The sequence below is a fragment of the Populus trichocarpa genome, chromosome 10, assembly GCF_000002775.5.
Source record: "Populus trichocarpa isolate Nisqually-1 chromosome 10, P.trichocarpa_v4.1, whole genome shotgun sequence".
In the NCBI taxonomy this organism is placed as follows: Eukaryota; Viridiplantae; Streptophyta; class Magnoliopsida; order Malpighiales; family Salicaceae; genus Populus; species Populus trichocarpa.
In genome coordinates this window covers 1144086-1166792 of record NC_037294.2, presented here as the reverse complement: position 1 = coordinate 1166792, position 22707 = coordinate 1144086, and the positions used below count along the sequence as shown (strand labels likewise).

The window sequence follows — 22707 nt, the reverse complement described above, 5'->3', positions numbered from 1 at the left end:
TCTATATGCTTTCATTCCTAGATATAATTATTCACAATCACAACTGTTGTTACTCATTTTTGGACCCCATGTTTGTTGGAAGATTGACAAGTTGATCAAGTGGTTATGAGTTTGAATCTCGCCACCTCCTTTTTTATTGATAAAAAATTACAAACAATGTAGTGTGAACCTGTGCGCGCAAGTTTTAAACCCGAAAGACTTTTACTTGAGGAGGTATGTTAGAGAGTAATATAATTTTTTTTTTTGGACCTTATCTAATAACTTAACTTATTGGGTTGAGATAGTTATTTGATAGCATTATACCCACTAAAATCATCGTAGCAGCAACATCCCTTTCCACGGCAGCAACAGCCCCATCCACGCCAGCAGCAGCAGCTTGTAGCAGACCTCTCCAACAGCAGCAACTTCTTTCAAACCCTTATCCTCAGCACCACCATATTACCACCCCTATCTAAGACTAGGACTCCGACCTTCACAAAAAGATCAGCTTTCACCTACCAATACCAATCATAACCACGTTTTGAATCTGTGAAGATATACTTTGAAAGATTTCCTTGCTAGCTTCAGTATCAACCCGTAAGAAGATCCTTAAATTTGAAGTAAACACAACAATGTGAATTTCAAATCTTACCAGATACAACGAAATTAAAGGCATAGACATGATGAGAATCATTCACCGAATCATAATTAAGCTTCCAACATCAACGATTATCACTTAATAATCACAATTTGATTAGAATAGGTTTCGGTGCAAAAACAAAACTCTAGAATTAAAACAAAAAAAAAAACTGTTATTGAAGCAAACCAACCTAGATTAGTGATTAATCAAGCCTCTCAAAGTGTCTAGTGCAAAGAAAGGACCAGATTTTTTTTTAGAATACTCGGACATGTAATCTCATTTTAAATGACTCCTTTGGGCTTGACAACTTGAATTTGATTTTGAAGATTTAATTAGTAGTTTTAATTGAAGTTATTAATAGAGTAGACTATTTGTGTGCGTTTTGTTCAATTTTATACATGGTGTTTATTTTCAAGTTGTCAAGTTCACCAATTATTACACGATAAATGAATACAATGATAGTCGTTTCAAAAAAGTATAGTTTATTTATTTAAATTTAAGGTATTTAAAATTTTAAGTTCATTGATCAGATCAATTTTAAGCACGATTAAAACACTTTTGTGGGATAAATGAAGGAGGCAAGAGGCAAGAGCTCAAAACCTATACGACAACACGTCGCCACAGGGCTATAATTTCTAGTTTTGTCGGAAATCAGCACGAGTAAAACACTACAATTTATATTTTTGTGGAATTTTTTAATTAATTGTAACAAATAATCCAAATGCTTGCTCCATATAAATATATGCTCTCCATGCGTTGTTTCAACACAAGATCAACAAGACACAATATTGAGATAACTAATACTCATATTCAACAAATATGAAGATCACTAACATTCTAGGGCTCTCTTTCCTTTTCTTTGCCTTCATAGGAACCTCATTTCCAGAGGCAGTTCATGCCAAAGATGCTGCAGCAGTGCTCGATGTCTTCGGTCATGAGGTGCAAGCTGGTGCTCGTTATTTAATCGTAGCCCCCTCGACTGACAATACAACAACTCTTGCAGTCACTATCAATGGCCAGGTCTTATGCAATTCAGATGTTATACTTTCCACATTGAACGAGAGCCTCCCAATAACATTTTCACCAGTTATACAATCCACCGATAGTGTCATCCGCGAAGGAACTCATCTAAATGTGAACTTTGCAGGGCCAAGTGCCATGTGCTTAATGGGAGGCGTGACACCCATGTGGAAAATCCGATTCAGTACAACACTGAAAGGATACACTGTGACCACTGGAGGTGTTGATAGATTGAATCGGTTTAAGATCACCAAGTATGAAGGTGATAATAGTTTTTATCAGCTTTCATTTTGTCCAATGTCCGAACCCTTCTGTGAATGCTCATGCGTCCCAGTTGGCGTCAACGGTGACAAGAACTTGGTTCCTGGTGCCGGCCCTCTTCTTGTTATGTTTGAACCAGATGAATAGAGAGCACCAAAAATCGAGAATAAAATGGTGTCAGAATGATATTGAGGGAAGTCGATTGCCTATTATCATGTTTGAACCAGAACTATTATCTACTGCAATCCTGTATGAGGGATCTCGACTGCCTACTATCATGTGGTACTTAAATAAATAAGAAGCTTTTCAGCTTTGGCTTTCCCTTAATTTTCATGTTGTCTCCATACACACACACTCTTCGTTTGTTGCTTGATATTGTCACTAGAAAATCATCTTGTTTTTGTAATCAATTGAAAATTTTATGGGCTTCAAACTTGCATAATCTCATATTTTTTTATACTTAATTTTTATCAAATAGAATGAGGGTGGTGAGATTCGAACTGGTAACCGCTTGATCAATAAGGCTCTGATATAATATCAAAAAACCATTTCAACCCAAAAGCTTAAATTGTTAGATGAGACGCAAAAGCTTAATGTTTTATGTACATGCTATTTTTTTTCTTGCCTATTTTAGTGGGTTTTTAGGTCCTATGTATATATTGGGCTTGGTTAATTTCGATACAAAATTCTTTCGATTTTATTGCAATCCGCATATAGGAAAGGCATCTGACAAAATAGGTTTGATATTAATAAAAAATAAAGGTTGCCACAAATTTTTTATTTCTTATGTGTGATTGGTCAATTAATCAATTTATATTAATATTAACAAATATTAATTTTTTTTTAAATCGACATATTTTTACATACACAAACTAGATTCAGGTTGGGCCAAATTTTCATATTTTTTTTACTGACAATGTTCAATGTTGACATACACAAACTAGTGTCCTGCATTTTTTTAATAATACTTGTAATGGGCAATTCATTATGTTTATGGGAGAAATCTTATGGAATCTATATGTCTATACACTTATTCCTAGATATAACTTATGAAGTTTGATTTGTCTATTGATTTTAATTCACAATCACAACTATTTGTCAAACACGTATCGAGCCCGAGCCCTATCCATATTAAAGATTTTTTGTTGTGGTTTAAAATAATAGGAGGCTTAACCAATTAGTTAATCAACCTTTCCTATATATATATATATATAAAAGGCTATAATGTGTAATATCCTATGATACATGTCGCACGTGTACGGCGTCGCGGTGATCGTCCACCCTCACTGGCAAATATGGAGAGAAAATGAATTCTTGTCTCTTATCAGTAAAATATAGACTGGGAATCACCACCTGGTATTCTGGTCACTAGGAAATTTTTTTTTTTAATTGAGCCGGACCCGGCCCAACCATTTTGGGCTGGGCCGGTGCTGCCAGCCCATTAAACAGTGGGCCTCTCCACTGTTCACATGCAACGTGAACAGTGGAGAAGCAGACGCGGAAGAGGAGGAAGACGAAAGGGAAAGGGAAGAGGGTTGACCTGTGGTGCCTCACGGTGCTGCTGGAGGCGGTGGAGGTGGCAGGACGCGGCTGCTGGCGGTGGCTGGGGCACGGTGGCGGACGGTGCTTCGCATTCTTCTTCCTCTCTCTCCCTCCTCTATTTTTTTTCTATTTTGTTTTTCTCTTTCTCTTTCTTTTTCTTTCCTTTTCTCTCTTCTCTGCTATGTTTTTTTTTCCTTCTTTTCTTTCGGTCTCCCCCCCTTTTTTCTTGTGTTCCTTTTTTCTGGTGCTCTCCCTTGTATTTATAGGAAAAACAGGGGAGAGAGAGGCAGGGGCGGCCACTGTGCAGCCGCCCCAAAAACAGCTCGAAGGGCATGTTCCCTCCTTTTTCACCGCCCCGTGGTAGGCCACAGGTCAGAGGTTATACACATGGAGTTATAGTTGGCGTCTTTTTGATGTTTTTTGAAGGAAGAGGGAGAGAAAAGTCGGTAAAAAAATCTTCTTCTTCCCCTGTCTCACACGTCCAAGGGAAGAAGAAGACCCACAGTGCTATTCAAAACAACACCGTTTGGGTTTTTTTTTTATGTGAACAGTGCATGAAATGGCGCCGTTTTGGATAAAACGCGCCATTTCACTTAAAAGGAAAAGGTAGCAAAAACGTGTCCGAGTTCACATTGGTCCTCAATTTGTAATTTGTTCAATCAAGTCCTACATTGCAATTTTGATTTAAAAATCAATGCAATTGCACCCTGCCAAAAATCAAACAGCAGCCCTAAAGTTGACAACCTTTTTCACTTTGGTCCTTGGTCTTGAATTTATACAATTTGACCCTCAATTGAGCAATAAACTTCTAATTTCTTCAATTTAGCCCTTGATTCGGTTTTAATTACAGCCCCTCTATTTACGCGCCTTTTCCAGTTTGGTCCTTGGACTCGGATTTCTTCAATTAAGTCCCTGATTTGACCAAATTAACTCTCAAAAATTATATTTTGACCCCAAAACTTGAATTTCTTCCAATTAAAGCCCAAATTAACTCCAAAATCAAATTTTGTTGCAATCAAACCCTCCATAAATTCAATTAAACTTTCAATAAAATTTAATTGAGTCCATAAACATCTGCTTTTAGACTTTTCTTCCTCAAATTGAATTTTCTTTATCAGCAGGGCTCTGATTAGTCAACAAAATACTGTCAAATTTTAATCTTTGTATTTTTGAACCTCCTCAACCAAGTTTTAACCATTTTTAGGGCGCTCTGACATCCTCTTTTCACTGTTATATTTTTTGATAATATGTTTTTGATATTTTTTTGTATTTTCTTTTTTTGAAGAGAGAAAGCATGTGAATTGGGGAATAACCCAAAAATGGGTTATGACAATACACACTCTCAAGTTGAAGGTGGAGGTTCAACTTGAAGCTTGAACCTAATGTTATTACGCATTTTTGGGGACCCACATAAACAAAAAATAAAAAAAAGAGAAAATATCAAAAATTGAAAGAAATATTGGAAGAAAATAAAAAAAATGCATACCAGTTGAAAAAAATACCAGAATGCCCAAGAAATTTCCAAAAGACTATTCGAGGAAGATTAAAATTGGATTTGACAGCATATCTTTTACTAGTGAGGTCTCCCTATGAACAAAGGAAATTCAATTTGACGAGGAAAATTCAAGCTTGGATGTTTAAGGACTCAATTGAAATTTTTTAAAAAGGTTTAATTGAATTTAATGAGGGTTTAATTGCAAGAAAATTAACCTTTTGAAGTTAATTTAGGCTCTAAATAGAAGAAATAAAAGTTGGGGGCTAAATTGCAATTTTTAAAAGTTAAATTAGTCAAATCAGGTGCTTAATTGCATAAATTTCAAAGTATGATGGGTAATTAGGGACCTAATTGAACAAATAAAAAACTAAGGACCAACTTGTAAGACACACAAGACTTTTCAAGTTTGAAATTGGTGAAATTAGGGGTCAAATTGAAGATAATTGAAGGTTTGATGGTCATGTGGTGGTCCAATTAAACAAATCGAAAACAAAGGACCAAGTTGTAAAAGACACTTAAATTTGGGGCTGAAAATTAAGTTTGGCAGGGGTGAAATTGCATGAAATGAAGGGTTCATGATGCAATTACGAGTGAAATTAAAAGAAACTGGAAGAATAGGGATTAAATTGAAGTTTGCCAAATCCCAAAATAAAACCCTAATTTGTATGGTTTAGCTTAAACGACGTGTCGTTCGGCTACTGTTTAACTGTTGGATTGTTTTTTATTATTTAAATGCAATGTTTTAAGTGTATTAACATGATGATTATTGTCTTAATATGTTAAGAGTACACTTTAGTTTGATTTGAAATTTGCCAAATATGGCAGCAAGTTTATGAATTTTTTTCTATGTTGGTTGATGCATGTTTCTGGGTTTCTGAGTTTTGTTTGGTTCTTGTTAAAGGTTTAGGAAGACATTTTGAATATAAATTGCATGAATATATAGGTTGTTTTAAGTTGATAGCTTTGAAGCTTGGAATCTTTTGCATGATTTTGATGATTTGTTTGGTTTTTTAGGCAATCTTAGTTCATGTTCTTCATGTTCATTGGAAGAACATTGTCTTGAGTGCTAGTTTTAGGTCTCATTTTGATTCAATTTTGGTTTCTGCAGGTTCGTGTCATTATTAGTAAATAATCTAGGGTTTTTATGAATCAATAACATGTTTTTGTGGGTTTTAATCTTAAGGTGTCAATTTTGAACCGAAACTCATTTTTGACAAAAAAAATTGTGATGTTTGATTAATAATTGAAGCAAAATAACACTTAATTCTTCATCTATGCTTAATTACGAATAAAACCTTACATTTTATTGCTTGAAATTTGGTTTAGTTTGATGTTCAAATTGTTTGGTTTAAGTTTGAGTATCTTCGTGTTCTTCATTGGTTTCGGATTGTTTCAATCAAGTCCCTAATTGGTCATCAAACTTCAATAAATATGCAATTAAGCCCCTAATTTGATTAAATCAACTCTTAAAAATTCTAATTTGACCCTAGAACTTTAAGTTCTTCCAATAAAAGCCTAAATTGACTTAAAAATCAATTTTTCTTGCAATCAACCCGCTATAAATTCAACTAAACCTTAGATAAAATTTAATTGAGTCCATAAACATCTGATTTTGAATATATATTTTTTTTTCAAATTGAATTTTCTTTGTCAACAAGGCTCTCATCAGTCAACGATATACTATCAAATTTCAATCTTTGCATTTTTGAACCTCCTCAACCAATTTTTGTCTATTTTTCGGCATTCCAACATCCTTTTCTCGCTCTTATTATTTCTTGGATTTCTTCTGAATATTTTTTCATATATAATTTTAATTTTCTCATTTTTATGTGGGAACCCAAAAATGGGTAACAACATATATAGTGATTGAATCATCACCCTAACTAAGATCTAAAAAAGATCCATGAAGTTGTATAATATGAGAATTAGACAGAGAAGTGATTGCTTGCTCAAGAGTATGCCAAACACAGTGCGAGGTTTGGCAATCGATAATACGATGCAGTACATCCATTGAAAGAGAATAAAACAGTTCACTCAAAATAATTTGATATTGTTGTTTCCAACAAAGAAAAAAAGGATTAGCCTAAAGAAAAGAACCATTAGCAACAATCATATCAGGAGCAGGACACGACAAAGAGCCATCAACAAATTTGAAAACACCTTGTCCAAGAAGGTACAATTTCATTTACAATTGTCAATAAAGATAATTGGTATTTGTAACCTTCAAAGAAATAACTTGTAGAGTATTGGAAAGAGGAACAATCATGGCAATTGAAGTCTCTATGAGATAAGATTCACGGCAATAGCAAGGGAGGATTCCAAAGCAGAGGAAGAACAAAAGGTTTGCATTGGTGCCTCAAAAGAAGCGGCGGTTTGTGGTGGGTTGAGGGTTGCGACAACCAGATTAGAGACCATTATAGAGAAGAAAAAAGAGTTTTAATATGTTAGGGCTTTCTCACTATAAATCTATGCTCTCTATGCATTCTTTCAACTCATCAATAAAATATTACATTAATCATTTAAAAACGTTAGTGGGAATAAAATAATTGTAGTGAATATATATAGCAGTACCTATCTTAAAATAAGATGAGAAATATTTATTATTTTCTTCTAGAATGAGATGAGGAAATATTTTAATTGATGGGGAATCTTATAAACTTTTAAGCACGAGCTAGTAAATAAAGTGGTCCAAAAGCTCAAAACCTAAACGACAACTCTTTGCCGCAGGACTATAATTTGTAGTTTTGTCGACCAACAGGTGCACGTATAATTATTATAACGAATAATCCAAATGTTTGCAGTCTTTCAACACATGAACTAGAAGACAAAAAATCGGGATAACTAATACTGATCTTAACAATGAAGATCACTAAACTTCTATCAAAACAATAAATTTTTAAATATCGTATAGTTTTTATTGCAAGAAAATAGGAATAATATTTTTTGACAATTTATAAAAAAATCTTCATTTTATAATAGGACATGTAATCTCATTTTAAATGACCGATTCCAAGCTTCACAACTTGAATTTTATTTGGAAGGTTTAATTAGTAGTTTTAATTGAAGTTATTTATAGAATAGACTCTTTCGTTTATTTTCGAGTTGTCAAGCTCACCAATTATTTCACACGATTAATGATTAAAACAATTGTCGTTACAAAAGAATATAGTTTATTTAATTTTATTTAATAAATTTAAATTTTTTAAGTTCATTGATCAGATCAATTATAACATTTTAAGCAAGTGGTGCCAGCGAGAAGAGCTCAAAATCTATACGACAACTCCTTGCCATAGGACTATAATTTCTACTCAGCACGAGTAAAACACTATTGTGGGATAAATCAAGTAAGCAAGAGGCAAGAGCTCAAAACCTACACGACAACTCTTTACTAAAGGACTATAATTTGTAGTTTTGTCGAAGGTCGGCACGAGTAAAACACTATAATTTATATTTTTGTGGAATTTTTTAATTAATTGTAACAAATAATCAAAATGCTTGCTCCATATAAATATATGCTCTCCATGCGTTGCTTCAACACAAGATCAACAAGACACAATATTGAGATAACTAATACTCATATTCAAAAAATATGGAGATCACTAAATTTCTAGGGTTCTCCTTCCTTCTCTTTGCCTTCGCAGCAACTTCATTTCCTGAGGCCGTTCATGCCAAAGATGCTGCAGCAGTGCTCGATGTCTTCGGTCATGAGGTGCAAGCTGGTGCTCGTTATTTAATCGTAGCCCCCTCGACTGACAATACAACAACTCTTGCGGTCACTGCGACTAGCAAGATCATATGCAATTCAGATGTTATACTTTCCACTTTGAACGAGAGCCTCCCAATAACATTTTCACCTGCTATAAAATCCAACGATGGTGTCATCCGTGAAGGCTCTTATCTAAATGTGAACTTTGATGCACCCTCATGTAGGATGGGGGGCGTGACAACGATGTGGATGATTGAATCGGAAGGATTGATTGTGACCACAGGAGGTGTTGATAGATTGAATCGGTTTAAGATCACCAAGTATGAAGGTGATAATAGTTTTTATCAGCTTTCTTTTTGTCCAATGTCCGAACCCTTCTGTGAATGCTCATGCGTCCCAGTTGGCGTCAACAGTGACAAGCACTTGGCTCCCAATGTCGGCCCTCTTCTTGTGATGTTCGAACCAGATGCATATTGATATTATCTGCTGCAATTCTGTATGAGGGAGTACGAGTGCCTACTATCATGTATTGGGCATAAATAAAACTAAAATAAATAAGAAGCTTTTTAGCTTTGGCTTTTCCTTAGTTTCCATGGCGTCTCCATATTTATACTTCGTTTGTTGCTTGATCTTGTCACTAGAAAATCATCTGGTTGCTACAATCATTGGTTGATATCATCTAAATGTTCGGAACCAGATGTCAGTATTTTTTTTCCTTCTGCAAATATATAAATATTTTTTTTGCATGTCTTAGTGGGTTTTAGGTCCTATTTATATATTGGCCTAGAATGTGATAATAGTTAATTTCAATATGAAATTCATTCCGTTTTATCATAATCAGCAGATAGGAAAGGGTATCTGACAAAAATAGGTTCGAAATAAAGAATATGAGTTACCACTAATTTTTTATTTCTCAAGGGTGATTGGTCAATTAATCAATTTTAACCAATATCTGAAATTTATTAAAATCGACATATTTTGATGTACACAAACCTTCTCCCACTCGGTTCCTTTTGCGAGAAATGAACAAGTCCTTAACCTCTCCAAATTTAATGAAAGATCTTCTTAGGGATTCATACTTATTATAGAATGTACTTATATAGGAAATATTGTATATAGGAAATATTGTAGACATACTATTGTGTGGTAACCTCCACCATTACTATTGTATATTGTCATACCTATATATATAGAAAGGGTTGGCTAACCATTAGGTTAAGCCTCCCAATTATTCTCAACTTGGTATCAGAGCCTTCTGTCGTCAGAACTCTTTTCTTCCTTCCTCCCTTTGCAGCCGACCCTCTCTTTACTTTCTCTACCTGGATTTTACTGCTGCCGCCGACTTCTCCCTCTCCACAGGTGGTGCAGCACAGCCGGCCAGCCCTCCCCAAGCTGCTGCCGCTGGTGCCTTTTCTTCCCCACAGCAGCCTCCACCTGCAGAGCTTGTCTCTGATTCTTCCTCCCAAGTCCCTGCCGTTCCTTTATCTCTCATGGGAACTCACGCTACAGCTATTGTTCCTTTAGCGAACACTCACCAAGTTGTTTCGCTAAAACTTACGAACACAAATTATCTCTATTGGAGAATGCAGATGAAGCCATATCTCCTTGGTCAAGGTGTTTTTCACTTTGTTGACGGTTCCGTGCCGTGTCCTCCATCTCATATTTTTGACAGCTCTGCTGGTTCTTCCTCCATCATCAGCCCTTCTTTTCTTCGTTGGAAGCAACATGATCAACTTATTTTGAGTGCCTTGCTCTCCTCTCTCTCCGTGGATGTGTTGCATCTCGTGGTAGATTGTTCTACTTCGCATTGTGTTTGGCGCACTCTTGAGAAAGCGCTTGCCTCTCCATCTAATTCTCGCATCATGCAACTCCATGGCTCCTTTCAAGACCTTCAACAAGGTGACTCATCGGTTAGTCTATATATGCAGCAAGCCAAATCGTTCTTTGACGAATTGGCTGCTGCTGGTCGCCCCATGTCTCTTGAAGATTTCAATCTTTATGTGTTTCGTGGCCTTCGTGGTGAGTTCAAAGACTTGGTAACGAGTCTCATAACCAAGGCATAACCGCTATCCTATGCTGATCTTCACAGCCACCTTCTTACCCATGAATTTCTGCACAAGAACTCTTTCCATTCCATGGCTGCCGCTCCTTCTCTGCTGTCTTCTTCTTCTCTGCCGCAGCAGCCACCTCTGCTGCCAACACCACAGTTTTCTGCACACCATGCTATGTCTCATCACAGCCCTAACTTCAGCCGCAACAGGGGTCGCTCTAGAGGTAATTGGCATCCCCACAGCAACCGTTTCACTCCCCAGAACAGGGGCCAATCTGCTGCAGATTGGCGACCAAACCACTGGCAGCAAACCAGGCGCAATTCCAGTGCTGGGCAGTGGTCTGGACAGCAGCATGTACGCTGCCAATTGTGCTACGGTTTTGGGCACACAGCTCCCCATTGTTCCCAATTTCATAGCAGCTCTCCGCAGCCTTCTGCTCATCTTGCTGTTGGGAATATCTCTGCTGCGACTTGGTTCCCCGACACCGGCGCAAATCAACACGTCACACCTGATCTTGGAACTCTAACCGATTCTGCACCCTATCTTGGTAATGATTATTTGCATGTTGGTGACGGTAAGGGCCTTGACATATCCCATATTGGACATACTAAATTACATTCCCCAAAACGCATGTTTACATTATCTAATGTTCTCCATGTGCCTCACATTACCAAACCGTTGTTATCTGTTCAAAAATTCTGTCGTGATAATCATGTTTATTTTGAATTTCACGCTTCTATGTTTTATGTGAAGGATCTCGTCACCAAGGAAGTTCTCCTTTCCGGTCAGAGTCATGATGGCCTTTATGTCCTCTCCGAGTCTTCTGCCACGTCAGTTCCTCAAGCTTTTTGGTCTCCTTGCATCTCCGCGACTGCCGACCTATGGCATCGTCGTTTGGGTCATCCAACCCCTCACATTTTCAATTTGTTAGTTTCCGGCAATAAAATCGTATGTACTTCTAGACGTTCTCTTACTCAGTGTCAAGCTTGTCCTTTAGGAAAGTCGTCCCGTTTGTCATTACGACCTACAGGTCACAAAACTTCTGCCCCACTTGAATTAATTTTTAGTGATGTTTGGGGTCCTGCCCCTATGTTTTCTTCTGATGGCTTCCGCTATTTTGTTATTTTTGTCGATGCGCATACCAAACATATATGGTATTATCCGCTTGTTGCGAAATCTGATGTTTTTTCCACTTTTCAACGTTTTCAAACACTTGTTGAGTGTCAGTTTTCTCTTAAAATTAAATCTGTTCAAACTGATTGGGGCGGTGAATATCATAAATTAAATAAATTTTTTCAGACCATTGGTATTCATCATCGGTTAATTTGTCCTCATACTCATGAACAAAATGGCACTGTTGAACGTCGTCATCGACATATTGTCGAAACAGGCCTAACCCTTTTAGGCCAGTGTAGTGCCCCATTGCGATTTTGGAACTATGCTTTTGAATCCTCGGTCTACCTTATTAATCGCATGCCTACTCTTGTTCTCCAAAATACATCTCCATTTGAGTGTCTGTTTCGACGCACTCCTGATTATAACTTCCTACGTACTTTTGGGTGTCTTTGTTTTCCCTTTTTGCGTCCATATCATGCTCATAAATTAGATTTTCGGTCTTCTCCTTGTGTGTTTTTAGGTTATAGCTCATCCCATCTTGGTTATCGTTGTCTTGACTTAGAGTCTGATCGTATTTATGTCTCCCGTCATGTTCGTTTTCATGAAAATGTCTTTCCTTTTGCAAAGTCTGAACAGGTAACATCCTCACTGGTACCTCCCACCCCACCTACCTATCTTCCATCCTTGCACCCTCCTCCATCCTTTCAGCCTACTACTTACCAAACCAGCCCCAACCACAACCCAATTCTGCCATCTGCCGCACCCCACCAGATTACCACTTTGCCCATTGATTCTGCCACCCCTTCATCACCATCCCACACTACCATACTGTCACCATATGCTTGTCTTTCCAATGATCATTGTGCAGGTACAGGTTCTCCATCACCGGATGTGCATGTTCTCAGGTCTGCTGCAACAGAGCAGCCCGGTTCTGCATCAGCTCATCCCAGTTCTGCAGCAGCCTCACCAGTGTTTGCAGTGCCGACCAGTCCCTCCACTACTTCTCCAGCTGGCATGCAGCTCTGTGTAGACCTCTCCTCATATCCTCTTCAGCCTCTTCCAGGTACAGGTCACACTTCTCCATGCCCAGCTGCACGTCAACATCCCATGGTTCTTCGTCCAAGGCAGCCCAAGACAGCGTTGTCCACAGCCACTACCGCAGCCTCTACTGTCTCCTTCAGCCGGGTAGTTTCTCCTCCCTCTCATGAGCCACTTGTTTTTAATGATGCTAACAGATATGAGGCGTGGCATAGTGCTATGCGTGAGGAAATTCAGGCCTTACGCGCAAACAGAACTTGGACCTTAGTGTCGTTTCATCCCTCCATGAATGTTGTTGGTAGTCGGTGGGTATACAAGATTAAACGCAAATCTGATGGCAGCATCGAGAGGTATAAGGCGCGTCTGGTTGCTAGAGGTTTCACTCAGCAAGAAGGTATTGATTACTCTGAAACCTTTAGTCCAGTCATCAAACAGGCGACCGTCAGATTAGTCTTCTCCATTGCAGTTTCGTGTGATTGGAAAATTCATCAACTTGACATCCATAATGCCTTCCTCAATGGTGTTCTTGATGAGGAGGTCTACATGAAACAACCTCCAGGTTTTGTTGATTCTGCTCTCCCCTCTCATGTGTGCCGATTGCATAAATCTCTATATGGTTTAAAATAGGCTCCGCGGGCTTGGTACACTCATCTGAATGATTTCCTATTATCTATTGGTTTTCGTGCCTCTAAGGTGGATACCTCATTATTTATCTTCTCTGTTGGTGCTGATATTTGTTATCTTCTGGTCTATTTTGATGATATTTTGCTTACGGGTAGTAACTCTCTTCTGCTCCAACGCCTCATTCAGCTACTGAGCTCAGAATTTAAGCTTCGCGACTTGGGTTTTGTTCATTACTTTTTGGGTATTGAGGTTCAGTCTACTAGTATGGGTCTTATGCTCCGCCAGCATAAATATATACTTGACATTCTCACTCGGGCTAGTATGCTATCTTGCAAACCTGTTGATACCCCTATCTCTACATCCAAAGCTACCATTCTGCTTGATCCATTGTTTTCTGATGCTACCCGCTTTCGTCAAATTGTGGGTGCTCTTCAGTATCTCACTTTTACGCGCCCAGATATTTGCTTTGCTGTTAACAGAGTCTGTCAGTTTATGCATGCTCCTACAGATTCTCATTGGGCTGCCGTGAAACGCATCTTGCGTTATCTTCGGGGTACGGCATCACATGGCTTATATATTACTCGCAGTTCTTCTTTTGCCTTACATGGTTTTACAGATGCAGATTGGGCCGGCAGTGTTGAGGACAGAAAATCTACGAGTGGTTACCTTGTGTTTTTTGGTCAGACGCCGATTTCGTGGAAATCTGGTAAGCAACGCACAGTTGCTAGCTCTTCTACTGAGGCTGAGTACAAAGCCTTAGCTGATGGCACTGCTGAGGTTATCTGGCTTCAGTATTTATTAACAGATCTCTAGATTCCGTCTACTTCTGCTCCTATTATCTGGTGTGACAACCTTGGTACCACTTATTTGTCTGCGAATCCTGTTTTTCATGCTCGCACAAAACATGTTGAGGTCGATTATCATTTTGTCCGAGATAGAGTTGCAAAGAAGGAGATTCAGATTCGTTTTATTTCCTCCCAGGATCAACTTGCCGATGTCTTCACTAAGCCACTTCCTACTTCTTCGTTTACTGCTTTTCGTTTCAAGCTTCGGGTTGATCCTCCACCCTCAGCTTAAGGGGGCATATTATAGAATGTACTTATATAGGAAATATTGTAGACATACTCTTGTGTGGTAACCTGCACCATTACTATTGTATATTGCCCTACCTATATATATAGAAAGGGTTGGCTAACCATTAGGTTAAGCCTCCCAATTATTCTCAACTATACTGAAGCTAGCAAGGAAATCGTTCAAAGTATATCTTCACAGATTCAAAACATGGGTTGGTAGGTGAAAGCTGATCTTTTTGTGAAGGTCGGAATCTAGGGTCTTAGATAGGGTGGTAATATGGTGGTTGTCGCACCCTCGCTAGCGGAGCGCGGCGTCGCGGCGATCCTCGATTGCTTTCGGGGTCATTTTTTATTGTAAAGGAGTCGCCACCTAGTATTATGGTCACCAGGAAACCTAACTGGTCTTTCAGAGATTCTAAGGCAAGGGACTGGTTGCGTAAAGGGAAGGTGTTAGCACCCCTAGTACGCCTTACCTAAGGTAAGCTGCTTGGTGTTTGGTTTGTCTTATAATTGCTACGGTGTTGGTGTTTTCTAATCCCATCAGTTTTTCTCGGTTTGATTCTAACTAAATTTATTAAGATAGAAATCCAAGGAGATTCCATGTGCTTTACAAGCTCATTTTTCCCTTGGTATTTCAAGAGTTTGCGACTCGTAAATCGCAAGGAGGAGGGACAAAAATTTAGAAATCTAGGGTGCTTTAAAAATCTATTTTTTTTGTCTTAGTGTTCTATACTCTCACGGCTCGTGAACCGTGGAGTAAAAAAATTGAAATGTCCTCGATTATAATCAAGGCTTCTTTCAAGGATGTGTGCGGATTTATTATTCCTAGAAAATTATTTTGGATATTTACCACTCCGGGTTTCTTTATCCAAATATTAACAGTGAATAATAACAAATTATTCCCAATAATATTTTGGATATTCATCTTTTAAGGATTTCTTTATCCAAACATTAGCGGTGAATAATAGATGAATTCCCCCCAAAATAAGATTTTTATATTTTTTGGAATATTGGCCAATACCCTTTGGAGTTTTACAAACATGTTGTAAAATCTAGAAATGCAAGAAAATAATTTTGTTGTGTTTAAGAAATCCATGCGAAAACACATTTTCAAAACTTCCAATATTTTTTGTATATAAAAAAAAACATTCAAAACATGTTAGGGTATTGGCCGTATGCAACACACAAGAAAACTTTTAAATTTTTTTTTATCAAAACACAAGCATCACAATTAAACACAAAAGAAAAATCGCAATAAAAGCTAAACAGCCGTCATATATATTCTAAGATTTATAATGAGCTTAAAACAGTAAAAAAAAAATCAAAGCCAACTCAATGCGCAGACAGCAAGAAGAAAATAAAGCTGGGAGCAATCACTAGAAGAAAACAAAGGCCGGCTGATTTCTTCTCCAGCGGGGGTAAGGAAAACAAAAGGAAAGTCCCTAAATGTAAAAGTTCCTAAACATGAAAGACAAACCCTTTTTACATGGACAGCAGCTGAACTCAAAAATCATGAAAGAAATAATAGGCAAGTGTTGGTTTTTCTAAACAGAAACCAATTATTCTGAGGGAAGAAAACAACTTTACAACCGAATGCCTAGTATAAAAATAACAAAGGAGGAGAGATTGGGGCTTATACCTGCAGCTCCTTGTATATTGGTAACTGACGGACGAAAATAGAGATACTGAAGTGGACGAAATAATTCAGCTATGTGCTGCAGGTCTCAACGTTTTTTTTCTGCAGAAGATGAAATGGAAAACCAAGCGCACGTTGCTGTCAAGATTTAGGAGCAAATCTCCCTCTCCGTCTTGTCTTTTTGCTCTCCTCTTTGCTCACAATAACACCCGAATGAAACAAAGAAAATCCCTCTATTTACTGTGTTTTTTACTCTGCCTCTCTTGCGTTTTTTTGGTCCCTCTTTGCTGTGTTTAATTTTTTCTGCCTCTTACTCTCCGGTTTTCTCTTATTTTTCTGCTCTCTTTTTTTTTGCTCCACCGTTAGGTCATTAGAAGGGCATATATATAGTCTAAATATGTCTCTATTTAGGAAGGATTCAATGCATTAATCCTAGGATGCAAATCCCTACAGATTTGCAGTAAAAAAACGCAAAAGGAAACTGCAATATTCTGATTTTGTGTTGGTGCTTTACGTCTGATTTCTTTCCGGTTTTAGAGGATGGTGTGGCTCTTTTCTTTCCTTCCATAGGGCCAGCTGCTGCCTTTGAAATGAGGCAACAAAAACGTGGTCTTCAGCTCCAAAAATCAGGCGTGATGAGAAAGGAAAACAGCAGAAAAAAAAGGAAAGAAATCAGCTGGAGGGTGCAGCTGCAAGGTCTTATTTTCCTTATTCCGTGTGGTAAAAATCCTGTCATTTATGATGATCCAACCCCCCTCTCCAGCTTTCAATATCATTCTTCAATTCAATCCCTCATTTTAACACTTTTCGATTCAGTCCTTGGTCCAAAAAAATTCCTTCGAATCAGTCCCGCGAACTTGGGCTATATCCTTCCCGCGGCAGAATTTTCTGCCCTCATGTTAGATATTCAAATGGGAATATCTTGAGCTTCTGATATCTAAATCAAGTGATTCAAAAGCCCAAATTCATCTACGCGTCTAGGAATACAACTTTGATGAGGCAGTCGAAGTGAGATAAATCTTTTTACAGAACAGAAACTGGCAGTAATCTAGTTGGTCAAAAGGGATCTCCGGGTCTAACTCAAAAACTGACGAATGCCGAGAATCCTGATATGACTGAGAGTATGAACTAAGAACAAAAATCACAAAAACTAGGCCAAAAATAGAGTTCTTTTAGTGCAGACTCGGGTCAATATCCTTCTCGCGGCAGAATTCTCTGCCTTCACGTTAGATATTCAAACGGGAACATCTTGAGCCTCTGATATCGAAATCAAGTGATTCGAAAGCTCAAATTCATCTACGCATCTAGGACTACAACTTTGATGAAGGAGTCAAAGTGAGATAAATTCTTTTTATAGAACAGAAACTGGTAGTAATCTAGTTGGTCAAAAAGGTTCTTGATCTGACAATACTGAGCATCCAAATCTGACTGAGAATCTGCTCTAAGAACAATGATCCCTAGGACCTAATAAAGGTGTACATCAATTTTTCAACATGTAATGAGTGATAGAATATACATAGGATGATCAGATATCGTACGAAACTGAGTCAGAATCAGAGCCTAAGTTGGAACAAAAAATTGCGACAACAGCAGAACCATTTTTTAGTGCAAATTCTGAGGGATTTATTCAACCTTAAAGACTAGATAAAAAAAGAACGAATTTAGCATTATGAAGACTCCTGATCAACCTAAGAAAACCTGATGATTTTGGTAGTAAAGGGGAAGGATAAAAAAAAGAGCAGAAAACAGCTCATATAGGGTTCGAAAAAAAAAATTCTTGTAGATGAGGTTCAAGAATAATTTTATATTATTTTCTAATATATCCCCTAAAATGAAAATTTTTTGAGCTTAAAACTTGTATAGATCCATACTACCTTGGGCGTTTTTTTTTTTAAATTCTAGGCAAGAGACTGGTTGCGTGAAGGGAATGTATTAACACCCCTAATATGTCACACCTGAGGTAAGCTGCATTGTTTTTTATTTGTTTGTTATGGCTTGATGAAGTCTATCTCTATTGACTTACTATGACAGGTCTGCTATAATGTTTTTTTGTTATAGGAAAATAAAATATATTTTTTTGGTTTTATAATTGTTTTGCAATGTTTTGACGAAAACCATGTATTTTAATACTGGATTTGTATCTTTACGGTATAAAAATACAAACCAATATTTCACAAAATAGATAAAAAAATACACGAGAAGAACACCAATTTTTTAGAAAATATTTTTGGAATTTTAAATTTTTTATTTATTTTTTAAAAAAATGAACAGTGGATTACTCTCCACTGTTCACGTGAACAGTGGAGAGTGAATTAATTCACTCCCCACTGTTCACGCAACGTGAACAGTGGAGACCACCGAGGAAGAAGAAGAAGAAGAAGAAAGGGAAGGGGAAGGAGGCTGACCTGCGATGGAAGCTAGGCTGCGACGAGGAGGCTCTGCCGGTGGCTCAGCGGGCTTCGGTGGAAGGAATGGTGGCCGGTGTCGGTTGCTGGTGAAGGAAGAAGAAAAGTTGCAGAGGAGAGAGGCTCGGCGGCGCTCTCACTATATGAGGTGTTCGGGCGGTTGCTTGTGATGGAGATGGAGGTTTTAAAGCCGGTGGCGATGATGTTGGCGGTTGAACGCCGCGGTGGAGGGAAAGAGAGGCAGGTTCTGCTGGCAGCAGGAACCGGATTAGGGAGGCTGGTTTTTTGGATGTCTTTGGACCCAAATTTCTCCCTCGTTGAAGCATGAAAATCACATCTATTTATAGGTGGTGGAAGAGGAACACCTCTTATCTTCTATTGAAAAATTTCAGCCCTTGGTTCGACCCGAAAACACTCCAACCACTGCTTCAAAGAAGCAATGATGAACTGCCATCTTTGTGCAGGAAAATGGCTGGTCAGGTTGGCCACTTTGGGGCGGTGTCGCCGCCGCTATAGCCTCGATCAGAAAACAATATTTACACTAGGGTGTAGTCAGGTGTCAGGGTATCGTTTTAGTGCAGGTTTCATTTAATTTGGGGAAGAAACGAGGCGTCAAACGCCTTGGGAAGGAGGCCCCTCGGGCAGCCTCTCTGAAGAAGATGATGAATAGTAAATTTCTGCCAATTACAGTTTAGTCCCTTAATTTGTGGTTTATCTCTAATTGCACCCCTGATTGGCCTCAAACTTTCAATTTTGTTTAATTTCACCCCTGACGAACTTCAATTCGCACCCCATATTTCCGCGCCTTTTCCAGTTTGGTCTTTGGCTTTGGATTTCCTCAATTAAGTCCCTAATTGGCCATTAAACTTCAATATTTATGCAATTAAGCCCCTGATTTGACCAAATCAACTCTTAAAAATTATAATTTGACCTCAGAACTTTAATTTCTTCCAATTAAAGCTCAAATTGACTTAAAAATCAATTTTCTTGCAATCAAACCCTCTATAAATTCAATTAAACCTTCAATAAAATCCAATTAAGTCCATAAACATCCAATTTTAGACTTTTCTCTTCAAATTAAATTTTCTTTTCCCACAAGGCTCTCATCATTCAAGTATATACTGTAAAAACTTCAATCCTTGTATTTTTGAACCTCCTTAATCAATTTTTCTGATCATTTTCTGAGCGCTCCAACCTCCTATTATTTTTCTAATTTCTTCCAGCTATATATTTATATATTTATTTTTATTTTTGTGTGGGGACCCAAAAATGGGTTACAACACACCAGAAAAAAGGAACATGAGAAAAAAGGGGGGGAGGCCGAAAGAAAAAAAGGAAAAAAAAACATAGCAGAGAAGAGAGAAAAGGAAAGAAAAAGAAAGAGAAAGAGAAAGAGAAAAACAAAATAGAAAAAAAATAGAGGAGGGAGAGAGAGGAAGAAGAATGCGAAGCACCGTGCGCCACCGTGCCCAGCCACCGCCAGCAGCCGCGTCCTGCCACCTCCACTGCCTCCAGCAGCACCGTGAGGCACCACAGGTCAACCCTCTTCCCTTTCCCTTTCATCTTCCTCCTCTTCCGTGTCTGCTTCTCCACTGTTCACGTTGCATGTGAACAGTAGAGAGGCCCACTGTTTAATGGGCTAACAGCGCCGGCCCAGCCCAAAATGGTTGGGCCGGGTCCGGCTCAATTAAAAAAAATAAAATTTCCTAGTGACCAGAATACCAGGTGGTGATTCCCAGTCTATATTTTACTGATAAGAGACAAGAATTCATTTTCTCTCCATATTTGCCCGTGAGGGTGGACGATCACCGCGACGCCGTATACGTGCGACATGTATCATAGGATATTACACATTATAGCCTTTTATATATATATATATATAGGAAAGGTTGATTAACTAATTGGTTAAGCCTCCTATTATTTTAAACCACAACAAAAAATCTTTAATATGGATAGGGCTCGGGCTCGATACGTGTTTGACAAATAGTTGTGATTGTGAATTAAAATCAATAGACAAATCAAACTTCATAAGTTATATCTAGGAATAAGTGTATAGACATATAGATTCCATAAGATTTCTCCCATAAACATAATGAATTGCCCATTATAAGTATTATTAAAAAAATGCAGGACACTAGTTTGTGTATGTCAACATTGAACATTGTCAGTAAAAAAAATATGAAAATTTGGCCCAACCTGAATCTAGTTTGTGTATGTAAAAATATGTCGATTTAAAAAAAAAATTAATATTTGTTAATATTAATATAAATTGATTAATTGACCAATCACACATAAGAAATAAAAAATTTGTGGCAACCTTTATTTTTTATTAATATCAAACCTATTTTGTCAGATGCCTTTCCTATATGCGGATTGCAATAAAATTGAAAGAATTTTGTATCGAAATTAACCAAGCCCAATATATACATAGGACCTAAAAACCCACTAAAATAGGCAAGAAAAAAAATAGCATGTACATAAAACATTAAGCTTTTGCGTCTCATCTAACAATTTAAGCTTTTGGGTTGAAATGGTTTTTTGATATTATATCAGAGCCTTATTGATCAAGCGGTTACCAGTTCGAATCTCACCACCCTCATTCTATTTGATAAAAATTAAGTATAAAAAAATATGAGGTTATGCAAGTTTGAAGCCCATAAAATTTTCAATTGATTACAAAAACAAGATGATTTTCTAGTGACAATATCAAGCAACAAACGAAGAGTGTGTGTGTGTATGGAGACAACATGAAAATTAAGGAAAAGCCAAAGCTGAAAAGCTTCTTATTTATTTAAGTTTTATTTATGCCCACCACATGATAGTAGGCATTCGAGATCCCTCATACAGGATTGCAGTAGATAATAGTTCTGGTTCAAACATGATAATAGGCAATCGACTTCCCTCAATATCATTCTGACACCATTTTATTCTCGATTTTTGGTGCTCTCTATTCATCTGGTTCAAACATAACAAGAAGAGGGCCGGCACCAGGAACCAAGTTCTTGTCACCGTTGACGCCAACTGGGACGCATGAGCATTCACAGAAGGGTTCGGACATTGGACAAAATGAAAGCTGATAAAAACTATTATCACCTTCATACTTGGTGATCTTAAACCGATTCAATCTATCAACACCTCCAGTGGTCACAATGTATCCTTTCAGTGTTGTACTGAATCCGATTTTCCACATGGGTGTCACGCCTCCCATTAAGCACATGGCACTTGGCCCTGCAAAGTTCACATTTAGATGAGTTCCTTCGCGGATGACACTATCGGTGGATTGTATAACTGGTGAAAATGTTATTGGGAGGCTCTCGTTCAATGTGGAAAGTATAACATCTGAATTGCATAAGACCTGGCCATTGATAGTGACTGCAAGAGTTGTTGTATTGTCAGTCGAGGGGGCTACGATTAAATAACGAGCACCAGCTTGCACCTCATGACCGAAGACATCGAGCACTGCTGCAGCATCTTTGGCATGAACTGCCTCTGGAAATGAGGTTCCTATGAAGGCAAAGAAAAGGAAAGAGAGCCCTAGAACGTTAGTGATCTTCATATTTGTTGAATATGAGTATTAGTTATCTCAATATTGTGTCTTGTTGATCTTGTGTTGAAACAACGCATGGAGAGCATATATTTATATGGAGCAAGCATTTGGATTATTTGTTACAATTAATTAAAAAATTCCACAAAAATATAAATTGTAGTGTTTTACTCGTGCTGATTTCCGACAAAACTAGAAATTATAGCCCTGTGGCGACGTGTTGTCGTATAGGTTTTGAGCTCTTGCCTCTTGCCTACTTGATTTATCCCACAAAAGTGTTTTACTCGTGCTTAAAATTGATCTGATCAATGAACTTAAAATTTTAAATATCTTAAATTTAAATAAATAAACTATACTTTTTTGAAACGACTATCATTGTATTCATTTATCGTGTAATAATTGGTGAACTTGACAACTTGAAAATAAACACCATGTATAAAATTGAACAAAACGCACACAAATAGTCTACTCTATTAATAACTTCAATTAAAACTACTAATTAAATCTTCGAAATCAAATTCAAGTTGTCAAGCCCAAAGCAGTCATTTAAAATGAGATTACATGTCCAAGTATTCTA

The 22707-nt window shown here is 37.7% G+C and overlaps 3 protein-coding genes across 3 annotated transcripts; 2 read left to right on the top strand and 1 right to left on the bottom strand.

The window, feature by feature from the left end:
- The first annotated feature begins 1402 nt into the window (after positions 1-1402).
- On the top strand, positions 1403-2197 carry LOC112325509 (wound-responsive protein GWIN3-like). The gene has a single exon (XM_024592171.2). It carries the CDS (start codon positions 1439-1441, stop codon positions 2045-2047), a length of 609 nt encoding a protein of 202 aa, XP_024447939.2. The 5' UTR covers positions 1403-1438; the 3' UTR covers positions 2048-2197.
- A 6259-nt stretch (positions 2198-8456) lies between these two features.
- Positions 8457-9229, top strand: LOC7477231 (wound-responsive protein GWIN3-like). The gene has a single exon (XM_002315461.4). It carries the CDS (start codon positions 8527-8529, stop codon positions 9118-9120), a length of 594 nt encoding a protein of 197 aa, XP_002315497.1. The 5' UTR covers positions 8457-8526; the 3' UTR covers positions 9121-9229.
- Positions 9230-21353: 12124 nt separating this feature from the next.
- Positions 21354-22187, bottom strand: LOC18102247 (wound-responsive protein GWIN3). The gene has a single exon (XM_006377986.3). It carries the CDS (start codon positions 22140-22142, stop codon positions 21534-21536), a length of 609 nt encoding a protein of 202 aa, XP_006378048.2. The 5' UTR covers positions 22143-22187; the 3' UTR covers positions 21354-21533.
- Between the last annotated feature and the right edge of the window lie 520 nt (positions 22188-22707).